General features: G+C 38.8%; 1 protein-coding gene across 7 annotated transcripts in view; it reads right to left on the reverse strand.

Annotated features, from left to right (window-relative positions):
• Positions 1–13,193, reverse strand: part of ARL15 (ADP ribosylation factor like GTPase 15) — a 235,351-nt gene that overhangs the window by 158,357 nt on the left and 63,801 nt on the right. The window contains exon 1 of one of the 7 annotated variants that reach the window (XM_048931317.1): positions 7,328–7,346. The exons of the other annotated variants lie outside the window; for them this stretch is intronic. Within the exon in view, the coding sequence (XP_048787274.1) occupies positions 7,328–7,330 (3 nt within the window). The 5' untranslated portion in view covers positions 7,331–7,346. Of the gene's footprint in view, positions 1–7,327; positions 7,347–13,193 lie in introns of those variants that run through there. 7 annotated transcript variants of the gene reach the window in all.

Below are 13,193 nucleotides of genomic sequence, written 5' to 3' on the forward strand. Positions count from 1 at the left end.
TTCATTCTCAGCACCAACATGTTACATATAAATGGGGCCCTTCAAAATCAACAGTACGTATCAAGAATGGGAGACCTAAGCCTGCAGTGTAGCCTCATTCATTCCTTTTGGGGGTGGGATTTGCTTTGTTTTTCTCAGGGTCTGGAGTTTTGTTATCTATTTTTTGCAATTGCCAATTTTAGACACCAGTAGACTGAAGCTTCTGTATCAGACTATGAAAGGACAGACACACCCTGAAAAGTGGAGAAGGACAGGCTTTTTTGTTGGTTTGGGGTTTTTTAGTTTTTTTATTTTATTTTTTTGGGAGCTACTTGTAGTACTCCTGTATGCTTACAGAGTAACAGTAGCTAAAAACCCTTGCCATCTTTGGCCTTCCTAGAAACTGCACCCCTGCTTCAGGAATGTGGATTCAAGCATAGTTACCCATGTATTCATCAACTCTGGGCCAGTATCACCAAGCACTACACCCCAGAGATGAGACATTTCAACTGAATCAACAGGCAGAGCGCCGCTAAACAGCGCGTGGAGATTGCTCATCCACACCGGGCTGGCTTCTGGTCTATTACCAGATTCTTTCCAAGATCTGCTTCTTGATTTCATGCTAATGAATGGGAGTGGATCTATTTCTCCATGAATTTCTGTGATTATGGCAGTTGAGAGATCATAGGTATGGGCCAAGTCAGGGGAGTGAGTCTCATTTCCACAGCAGCTGACTTCAGCAACAAAATTCTTGTGGTGTTCTCTCAACCACAAAACAATTACTAGTTCAGCAAAATTTCATTTGTGATAGCACTGTGATTACAGGAATGGTTTCGATGCAAAGGGAAGAATGGAAAGCACCATCTCAGAATGCTATGCTCAACTCTCTATATTCTCCTGTCACATTACTGCATGTCTTAAGCATGTGTGCCTGCAGCATTTTTAAGTGAATGAAAAGTGGTATTTAAAAAGTTTTCTAGAAAGCTTACTAAATATGAAACAAATACTTCACACAAAAGGTGGGGGAAGAAGGGCACAAAAATAAAGTGACAGATTAATTTCACCCAGTTCTGTTGCTTGCTAGCTGGAAAGTAATCAATACAACACGAGCTTAAAAAAATAAATTTTAAACACAAACCAAAGCAGTGGCCATTCCAGAATGCACATCATGGCATGGTGAAATGCCATGTCAATGTCCCTCCCTTCCCCATTCCAGCTGGTCCTAGTTTTCTGCCCTACTAGAGAAGCTTCTCACTTCAGTAAATAGCACTTCTTGCTGCTCAAGTCTTGTACTAAAATTTATTTTGCAGTCTTGATGTTAGATGTATAATACTTCCTATTCATATGCAGCTCTACACATCAAGAATGCTATTGTGCCACTGCAGAAAAACAATTACCTGGCATAGGATTTAGAAAACATTTCTATGGAATACAGCAAAGCTCCAGTATATCTGGAGCAGGCACAGGAAGAGAATGTAATGTCTCTTTTCAGAATTGATGTTTTACCTTTTAAAAATAAAACAGGTAATGTGGGTTGCACAGCCACTGCACAACTGAAATGGCAAGCGGTACACACATAAGAGCTCTTTCAGATAATGCACTAAAAGAAAGCAAATATGAATTAAGAAGTGGATTCTTGCTGCTCTGTGCATTACAAAAACTCATGATGAAAGTCAGCCTGAATTAACTCGGTGAATTTTCAAACACAATTTAGTGCTTATTTACCTACACTACTTCTAAATCTATTTTAATTAAGCTGTCCCTTATGCGCAGACTGGGCTGGTGCTCAGCATGTACTTATTACAAAAAAAAAGAACAACAACAACAAAAAAAAAACAACCATAAGGAAACAAAACAGGAATCTGTGAAGAGATTGAAAATACCACATATCCACTTGATAGCAATTAGAGAAAAATCTACCTCAAGACCAGAAGGAATTAAGACATCTCTTTTACACAACTGATTATTTTAACATGAATCTGAAGGTGTTCTGATAAGTGAAGATAACAGAACACTAGGATTTTGCTGTCTTCTGGTTCTATACGCTTATTAATGTCTTTTCTGATGCCCTGGTGTTTCCTATCTGAAATGTGAAATTAAGATCAGTCAGTCTCACAGCTCAGTCCTAAATACAGCACTATATTAAAACAAAATATTCAATTTCCCTTTGTTACTTACAAAAACTCTATGGTTCCCTACTTTCAGAACAGGCATTTGCTAATGCAAATGCATCAGGCCTCACACTTTTGCCTTATGTTTCAGATGACAATATTGCCAAAAGTACATATTTCTGTTTGTTCAAATGTATTTTGTACTTATACTACATGTGGCATACTGAATGTGCCAACTCTCCAAATCATATTACAGCCTGAGCTGCACCTTCTGCTAAAAGAAATCTCACTTATAAAATCTAACAAGACCACAGCAGTACAAACAGAATAATCTTCCAGACAATCTAAAGCAATTGAGATATCTGGATAAATGTACTGGGAACTTTCAGAAGTGATACTCACAGCTGTAAATGGAGTAAGGACAAGAAACAATGGACAGACTGAAGCTCAAAATATAAGAAAATGGATACAAGAAAATACGTTTTCTTCGTGTGTACAGTCCAGTATTGGAAATTGTTGCCCCGAGGCTTTGCAGTCCTTATCTTTAGAGGTTTCTTCCCCTTGGTTTTCAAAACCAGAGCCAAAGTGGATGAAGCCTGGAGCAACCTGGTCAGACCTCAAGCTGACCCCCTCCTTCAACCTTGAGGATGGACCACAGACCTTCCAAGATCCTTTTCAACCTGACAGTCCTTTGACTGCCATACAAAGTTTGCAGAGCTCTCCTCTGATCTTTCATCTATTCAAGTCTTAGGTGACATCATTTTCCAGCAAATACAGCTTACCAGTTTTTAGTGTCCTAACAAAGCTATTGTCACTGGAGGGAAACGGGGAAAAAAAAGCCTGAACGGCTTATTGATTTGAACAGACTCCCACAGTCTACTGGCTCCAGTGTAGGCATGTTTATTCATTGACGCCAGCTTTGCCCAGGTGCTCAGACCTAAGCACCCACACTACTTAGTCACAGGGTGAGTAGCCACTGCCCAAGTTACTGTTCCTTTACCAGTGGAAGCATTTCTAGAGATGTATCACAACAGAGTGGGTTTTGTTTGTTTTTTTTTGTTTTGTTTTTTTTTTTTGCTTTGTTTTTACAGTATGGGGGAAAGAAAAACCTCTCCCACATTAACTGGAAAGGAATCGTCAAGCATCTGTCTGGGCTTCTGGGGGAACTGTGGGACAGCTCTGAAGGATTGCCAGATTTATTCTGTATCCTCAGTTGCAGGGTGGGCAGCTTGCCAGCTCGAGTTAAAACAATACCTGAGGTCTAGTTTATATTCCCAGCTGGGCCAGCTAGCTAGGATTTAAAACACTCGTAAATTTGGGTGTGAGGGCTGTGTATGCTGACAAGGGAATTAGGCCATGGTTCTAGACGACTTTTCTTTCAATCCAACATCTGCTCAGGCAGTTCCACTGCCCCCCTCGCCTCATTCTCCTCTGGGTGTGAGCAATCATGGGCAGTATGGGGCTGAGGCTGCAGCACCAGCCTGCAGAGCAGCTGCCCCACCAGTGCCCAGTGGTGGTACATCCCTGCTCCATGCTCCCATTGAAACACAGCAGGCAAGGACCAGTAAGTGCCTTTATGATGGCAGGGATAGGCTGATCTCCTTTTTTTTTTTTTTTTTTTTTTTTAAATGAGCCCTCTCTCAGCTGCCTGCCTGCTGTTCCCACTTATCCCACTCTTCTTCTTCCATTCCTCCCACATCGAACTTACTCTCTTTGCTTTGGGAAGAAAGGGTAGACAACACCACTTTCTTAATTCATCACCTGTCATCAAAATCTCCATCAAAAAGAAAAGATGACAGTGGCTGCTCCAAGCACAGTGCCCAACAAAACATCATAACTTGTTCTTCCTGCCCATCTCCCATGGCAGACAATGCTCGTGGCATTCTTCATCCCCAGGAACACCATGGGAGAAAATACTCAGCAGTGCCTCATCTTGCAGCAAGTCTCTGGCCACTATGATGGCACGACCCAGCAGGTGGGTCAGCACCTCTTCAGCATTGCTCACCCACTTCAGCTGTGTGCTCACAGGCAGAACTTCTGTGACTGTAGCACCAGGGCTACTTCTGTTGCTTTGTAACAAACCTACCTACAGCAGTTACACATGCTGTTGCCCAAGACCCAGCCAACTCTCTCTTTAGTCCCTCTGTTACCTCCTCAAAGTTTTGGCTGCCCTAAGAATTGACATTAAGGAAATAAATATATAATACAACATGCACCTTTTAACATTTCTCCAATAAACTCATTTCTAATGAGCAACAAAGTTGTATTCAAAACAATAATCAACATGCATTCAAGTGAGAATAGTTTTAAAGAAGCAATCTATTGTCCTCCTATAGAAGTAACGATTTTTAGAAATTTAAACTGGCCATAGAATATCTTCAGTTGATTGATAGAAGACAGCATGAAGAAAGAAAGATTTCATCCCAGGTTTTTACCATACCAAAATAAAACAAGAAGCATGGCTTAAAGGAAAGTCCACGTTCTTCAAAGAAAAATATCTCATCTAAAGACTCCAAAGGCAGGTAAAGTTTTCTGATACTGTGTGAGCAAGGAATAAAAAGTAAGAAAATGTAACTTAGAGGCTTGAAAGAAATACCATCTGTATTTATTGTACATAGGAACACATTTCACAATGTCTAGTTAAACCTGGAATAGCACTACCGTGAATTTAAAACGCTTACTCAACTGTTTAAAGTGCTGCATTAGTATTGCTAACTTAAATTTTATACAGAAAATTTACCGGTTAATAAAAACGCATCAATGCAACATGTGCTTATTTTGATAAGATTGGAGTACATGAAAAATCAAAACAAGTCTCTTTTGTTCTGGGTAAAGACAATCAGAAAACAACATTGCATCCTCCACTGAGGTAAGAAAAGGTATAGCATGGAGACAGTCTGACAAACTATTGTTCCCAGAAGTCTATTGTTCCCAAATTCATAAATAATATTGCTAAGGGAAATCTTAAAAAAAAATAAATAAAAAAAATAGTTCTCTTCACACTCCTCCAAATGCAGTAAATGAGTTCTTATTCGGCTGTTAAAAGATTTTCTTCTGATATCTGCGCTCCTTTCACTAAAGTAGACAGAGAAAAGTTGTGAAGCAGACAAAGATGTTCAGCACAGACGTATTGCAGAAATCTATCCAGTAAAAAAAAGATCATACCATCACATCTATGATCAAGTATTTGTGAAGAACAAACTAGCAGACTATTCCAACATTCAGGGGAACACTGCTGCAGTGTAACAGGGAGGTTCTGAGCCCCCCAAAAAGACTGCACAGGGAGCACACATGTGCTTCCTGAAGCTGACTCTTGTCAATTAATACATCAGACATGTTTACTTTCTTCCAGTGTCACAAAGTTCCTTCAAGCAAGAGCAGAGAATTAAGCTGTCTACAAAATGGCTTTGTAATTGATCAAATTCTTCTTCTTACTCACAATCAGTAATAATTATTCTTATTTCTAGCAAATACAGGACTTTCTGATTCTCATTTTCTGAAGCACATAACACAGAAATACTTGCAAATCAATTTGGATGTTCTGTAAAATTGCTTCTTCATTAAGTGTAGCATTCCTAAAATACACAGTTCACTATAACATCTCTATCTTTTCATCAGCCCCCTACTCCCTTTGCTATTTTTGAAATATCCTTACAACATGTAAACATTTCCAAAACATGCTCTGACATGTTCAAGCCCACAAATCACCACTGCAGTTCAGCTATCTGAAATTTCCACAATCTCATTTCCACAATCGAATGCATACTACCTTGTTCAGCTACCTTTACAATTTTTTCCCAGAGCTCCTGCTTAGACTTCCCACTCCAGTATAAATTGCTGACACCCTAAAAAAAAAATAATAATAATAATATGAAAAATCCACTGCATTCGGCTTATTTTAAACATTCCCTTCTCAAAATCCTCTCTCCTCTGGTCAGCTACCAGCAGTTCTTGCATTGCATAGTAGCTATGACCCCTACATTTGAGGTGGCATGATCAAAGGAGCCCTGGCCAGACTTGGGAAAACATTTCCACTGAGAATGGACATACTGCCTGTCAAAAGGTTATTCCCACTGTGTACAGGGAGCAGCTCGTATTACTGCAGTGTAACATGAAAGTGCAAAATCTAGCAGTAGTAATCCACATACATGTTTTTCTTTCCAAAAAGGGCATATGGGATACACCGACAGGAACAGAACATCCGTATTATCATTAGAAGGGAGGGGACGGACAGGAGAAGGAAAGCTTCCTTCATCATTCCAGTTGCAGGATCTGGACGCTTAAAAATGCTTTAAAAATTCTGTCTCTTACTGTAGAAATTACCTCTCTCCACCATTTTTTTTTTCCCTCTTTTAGTTAATTTATATATGCAAATTGCATCTACATGTAGATAATCACACACATACACATGATCAGACTTTACACTCCGTGGAAGATAAAATAACTTCGGAGGCGTAAATCTTAATGTCAATGACAGGAAGGCTTTGGTGAACCATTACCATAAATCTGACAAACGCTAATTTGATGGGTGGCTGTATCTGTCTGCTGCAAGACCAGTCTAGACAGTCTATTGAGAAATCCTAAAACACAACTGTTTGTTCCCTGTAACACCATCTGGATATGGCAATAAGAGCCGACCCAGTGCCATTCACACATGGATCAAAGCACATGCTAATGCCATCATGAAGTCATACACATAAAAAATTCAATCTGAGAACTCTATGCAATTTTCCTAAGTCCTCAGTGAAGAAACCTCAGACTTAGCGCAACTCAAGCTAAGTGCATGAAGAGGGGGAGAGGGTGGAAAAAAAGAAGAGAATATTTAATGAGCTTGGCCTTCCTAAGGAATGTTAGGCCACCCATTGTATTGGAAAAGGCTCATGTCACACTTCAGTCATGGCACCCATCAGGGTGCCCCTTTACAAAAATTGATCCGGAGGTTTTTGTAATTACCTGTTTCAAACAGAAAGAGTGCCCAAAAATACAAGAAGGTTTCCAAGGTGTAGATCTCCCATTTTTTTATTTAAGATAGACCTGGCAGAATTTTTAGTATTGCAGACAATATTGAAAAACCCCTTTCTCATTAAACTGCACTGTGGCACTAGATCAAAGCACCAAGGGCCCCCTATTGAACTTTTCTAAATATTACAAACGTAAGAGCAAGGCTGGCTATGCAGAAATGTAAAGCCAAATTTTCTTCTGTCTACATAAACACACGAAAAAAATCCAGGGCTTACCATGATGTATCTTACAGTACAGTAAGCATTCTGTAGCTATACTGCAAACTTCTGCTGGACAAAACTCCATCCACTCGAAAAAAAAAAAAAGAGAGAGAAAGGAAAGAAGTTACTGATGTCTTTTCCTGTGTGCCTCACTCAAGCAATTTCTGGGGTGCTTCCAAAGTACTGCCAGTCAAGAGATCTTGTAATTTTTATTTGTGTAATGCATTGTTTAGCAATATCAACAACTCACAGAAGACATCTGACTTCATAATTATGACCATTTATTCCCTTGAAAATAACTATTAATACTAATCTTCCTGTGAGTATATCATACCCAGCATTTTGACTATTGAAACTGTATGTGCTGTCACTCATTCAGTTTGAGGGGATTTTTTTATGATTCAATTCGTAAGACTTAATTATTTGCTAAGACTTGATTTGTAAGACTATGATTCAGTTTGTAAGACCTTCTGTAGCAAGCAGTCTTTAGGATTTCTAGAAAAACTACAGGATGATGTTAGTTTTGCTTTCTCTCTTGATCATCTTCACTATCAGGCAAACTTTGATAATATCTGATACAAACTATCATTAAAAGCATTTTTTAAAATCCTTTCAAAGCAATCTAAGTATTCATATGTATTTCATAAAGAAAACATTAAGGAAAGACCACAATTCTAGCCTCTCTAAAATACATTCTAAGTTCAAAAATGACAACTGGCAAAATGTATTTCTGTCAACGTAAGCAGTAAAACGCACGTTAAATAACTATTAAAACTGCATTTTAAATGTTTGTAGTCTTGTGCTGGCAATTGCCATCCTCACAAAAAGAAACAGAACAAGCATTCACGTCGGCAAGAAGAGCTTGCCATAAAGAACTGCATCTCCAATATGCTGTTCCGTTAATTGAATCTAGGAAAATAAACTCAGGGGTTGTTTTTTTTTCCAGACCCTGCAAAAATCCGATGAGTCTGAATGTGCATACAAAAACAAATAAATAAATAAATACAAACCAATGAAACCAAATTCCTAAACAAATAATTTAATGAAATTCTCGGTCTAAGTGAAAAAATGCATGCCTTTAAGCACAGTTTTGTTACATTGATTCTACTCAGGTGCATCACAAACAATTATGAAAAAGTACACATTGCATTCCTCTTATTTTCTGATGCAGTACTTCTATGACATGTACACTTGTTTTAAAATTTAAAGAACGATGTACTTTACATAGTTGTTAATAAAAACTTCAGGACAGAAAGAATTTGAGATTGCCACAGAGACTGCATACTCTGAGGAAGTGATTTCTGTTGAAGTGCCATCAGAATGACCAATTCTAAATACTTATTTTAAAATGATATAGATTAAATACTTTGGGGGGGAGGGATTGGAGAGGGGAGAACTTATTTTTGTAATCAAATGGCATTAGGACAAGAAAAGTGATCAATCGATCTTTCCCTTCAAAGCGTGCTTGTGGATAAACAGTAAAAGATCTCCACAGAGATTTCCGGTACTAGAAAACCCAAGAGGGACTGGCTCTGATTTAAGACCTAAAAGACTGATAAACTATGAGTCATCAAGTTTTCAGATGGTAGAGATGTTTCAGTATGGGGAAACGTGAAATTTACAGGAATGCAGTGCACATCACTAACCATCAGCCTTTCTTGCAGAGAGCAAACTCCCCTAGAGGGACAAAAAAAAAAGTTAGGAGCACACGTACTGCAGTGACTTCTGATTATGTTTGAAGTGGCATTAGATGGCATTATATGAGCATGATGTTCTTGTATCTTTGAATCTCATAGGGAACAGATAACCAAAGAACACAAATGCTTTTAGCACCTATTTGTAAATACCGTTAACATCCCATTTCCCTCTCTCTGCCAAATTTCGACACCGGTAACAGTCTTGAAGGAACTGACCCAGTTCTATTTAACCTAGCTGTTAAATGTTTCAGACACGTAGTGAAGGGCGCCTTTACTTTCCGACGGCCCACGTTCAAGCAGCGCAACGGGACAGCACTGCCATCTACCGCCCAGTGGCAGGATGAAGCCCTCCACGGCCGGACCTACCCCGGAGTCCGCCCCGACGGGGAAGCCCGACGCTCCCAGCCGGAGACTCAGCAGGACCGAAGGCTGAAACCCTGCAAGATATTCTCAAGAGGGGCACCCGCACCAGTACGCTCTTCGGGAAATTCTATCACTCTACAAAAAGAAAAAGGCGTAAAACGGAAGGTGTTTTGTTGGTGGCTGGCTTTTTTTGTTCGTTTGTTTCTTGGGTTTTTTTTAGGGTGGGTTTTTGTTTTTGTTTGTCTGTTTGTTAATTCGGTGCCTACGAAGCAGACCAGCAGCTGCAACTGCTCCCACAAGCGCCTCTTCCAGCGCCACGCCGCAGTCGGGTCACCAGACAGCTGCACAGTGCCCTCTTCTGCCTTCCCACCAACATCACTGCACCGTCTGAACGCCAAGCCTCTGCCATGCATGCTTCAGTCCTTTGCAGCATTTCCAATTTTTCCATCCTCCTCAGAGTATAGACAGTGTGGCGCGTCAACAATAAATCTGTTTGCATCCTGAGAAACTATCGATTTCCATACACGGATAAACATTACATTAGCTATTCTAATTACATAGACAGTGCTGTAAGCACAACAATCATTAATGCTTCCAGTTTTAGCGCAGCTAACTTGTTTCTACCAAGTGCTATAGACTCAAATCGTGCCTGCATTTAAAATAAAGTTGGCAGATAAGCCATGCACCAGCTAATGAAAAGATAGTTCATTTCATTGCTTAAAAGAGCTGACAGTAATTTACTGATAAACCTAATTCATTTCAAACACAGTATTATAAAGAATTCGCTGGAGATATACAGATGTGCTTTAAGACTTGTTTCTTCTGCTGAGTTTCTCGTGGAAATAAAAGAAAAGAGCTCTAAAGGCTGTATTTGAAAATTCCACTCAAAAAGTGTTCTGCCAACAAACTTGGACCCTCTAGAAATCATTGATGCAGTTTTAAGAGAAGAGAGATGAGTAGTTAATAGATCATAAATGCTGAGGCTACTGGAAACGTAACATGTAAACACGCTAAAGAAAATCAAGCAACACCATTATGAAAAACAAAGGAGTTATCACTTTTCTTTTTACAGGGTACAAACAGCCATGTAATTACTTCAGTCGTAAGGTAAGTGCCATGTAATTAGAGCACACAGTTATTTACATCTCACACATTACATGGCAATAAAAGCAGGTTACCTGTTACCATACGTAGCAATTTGCAGTTGATGGTGACAGCTGGCAGATGTTGAAGGCAATTTAATAAGGTCAGAATAACAGTGTGAAATCTGTAATTACAATATTGTCAAGCTACCAAACTCAGCAAGGTTTTTCTGTTGATTTTGTCTTTTTTAAAAAAAAAACAGATTCTATCAAAATGTGAATGACCTTTCAGAAGGCATAGGTGTGGTTTGCACCTTGCACCTACAAATCTGCAGAGATGTTACAGATACGGTGGTCTTGAAACATCTTAAACAAACTATCTGATATTGAAGCATAGCTAAGATATCAGCAATTAATTATGTGTTGTCTCAGAAAGCCAAAGATCACCTCAAGATTCTGCTCTCTAAGCCTTATTCTAGTTTTGACTGTGTAGCTTCTTCTGCATATTTCTCTTTCAGTGATACCTTTAAGACAATTAAAAGCTCTCCCCCAGAGACCTCTGCAGTCACTCTACTCCTCTCACCTGTTAAAATTTGCTTTGCACAATCCACAAAAGCAATCTATAGATCTCTATTTTCTATACCTATTAGATGAAATTAAATACAGATAATTGGAAAGTTAAGAAGACCAAATTGCTACACAAATCCAATTCAAACAAAGTGCTGATCACATGAATCAGTCTGTCTCATCTGGGAACAGATTTACAAGATACCAGACTATCAAACTCAAACTGCAGAATCCATAAGGAAAACAAATTTAAATTTCATGTGCCAAGTGTGGTGTATACAAATTACTGATTTATTCTTAAAAGATGCATTCACTTTTTAACCAGTAATCACCAGTGAACAAGAGCCAAGGCAAACGCTGTAAAGAGCCACATTTTAGAAAACCAAAATTGGAAAACTGAAATCTTGATAATGTTTCTCTTGGCAGTTTCCCTTTTCTGTATATTTGAACAAAGACGACCTGCTATGCCCCTACCCTAGGTCACCTAAGAATCAGAACTAATCAGAAATCTAGTAGTTTGTGTCCTTTTCAACCAGGAAAAGGAAGCAGGCACCTTCAAAAGCAAGAATCTTCTCATTCTTAATGGACAGCTGAAGTCAGTGTTTGAGCTCTTCTATGCTCAGATTCAGTGGAAAGACATCACCAGTATACAGCCACTATAGTAAAGAAACAGTTGTCATCAGGATACTTATATTAAAGACGAGCTACACTATTTCATTTTTCTTTAGCAAAAGACATTAATTCCTCCATGGCAGCCTGAAATCCTCATCACCAGAATTACCAGTTGACCCCACAATGGGTGACAATTTTACAGTAGGACCAAAAAAAAAAAAAAATTAAATTAAAAAATTACAAAAGAAACATGAGATTCAAGTGGCTTGAACTGCTATACAGAATTTGTATAAATATCCTCAGAGAGAGGAGGAGAAAAAGATTTGCAGTATTAGATGGAAACTGTACGATTGCTGTCAGTAACAAAGAAAAGCAGGAGGAGTTTAATACACACATCTGTCTGAGAAAAAGCAAAGAACATTCATATTGTGATGATGAAATAGTTTCCATTCCACCAGTAACTCAAGAAGATGTTAAACAGCCGCTACTAATTGGACAATTTTACATCAGCAAAGCTGGATAACTTGTATCCAAGTGTGTTGAAAGAGATGGCATAGGTACTGCCTGGATTTGTAATGCTTATCATTGTGATGATTTGGAAAAACGAAACTGGAAAAGTTCAAAAGAAAAGAAAGAAAACAAATGCTATGACAACATTTACAAAAGGAAAACTGGATGCCTCAAATAATTATAGGCCTGTCAGCCTTCAGAAGATTTTGTGAAGCAAAAATATTTTTAATGTACTAGAATAACTGGTGATTATTTGATTATGAAGATTCTAAGTTAAGCTATGCAACGAGAGCCAATCAACAGGTCTACAGATAAAAGTCTTCTTTCAATCTGTGTTCTAAAACGAAGATTTTATGTGATATTCTCAGGCTTCTGCAAGATACACTATTTTGTAGTGAAAGATATTTTGCTCAATCCATTAGAAATGTAAAAGTACATTTATACAATCTTAGAAGTGATTTAGTGATATTGGATTTGATTTACGGGCTCCAGGATGTACATGTGAACAAGTAGATTTTCACCGAGTGATACCTTTCCAGTATGATCCCACGGGACCTGTCCATGCTCTTTGCCATTTAACACTACCTGCCCCAAAGGAGCCCAAGAGTCATGATTAGATGTGCATAGGACTTCCTGGAAAGTAAGCAACAAAAAGCAAATCACAGGGTATATTCAGACAAGAAGTTTTATTTAATAAACAGGGAATTGGTAGGAATTGTAAGAAACCCATGGGTATGGATATTTGCACCTAGGAAAAAAAGAGAGAGAGAGAGAGAGAGAGAGAGAGAAGTTAATATTTTCAACCCTGGGGAAAATTCTGGAGGCAGAGTTTGTATATTTTCATGAACCATCTGTGAGGATCAGTCACAGCCTCAAAGGACTGACGTCTGCTTTGGAGATTAGAGAATTACGAGGCTGGAGAGAAAGGTTTTATGAAGTCTGTAGTTGACACAAGAACACTTCTCATTACACTGCTGTTGTCTGTCCTGATGTCCCCAAAGAATACATAGAAAAATAGAATCAAAGAGGTCAGGACAGGAAGGAGTCATT

This window comes from Lagopus muta, chromosome Z, assembly GCF_023343835.1.
Source record: "Lagopus muta isolate bLagMut1 chromosome Z, bLagMut1 primary, whole genome shotgun sequence".
Taxonomy (NCBI): domain Eukaryota; kingdom Metazoa; phylum Chordata; class Aves; order Galliformes; family Phasianidae; genus Lagopus; species Lagopus muta.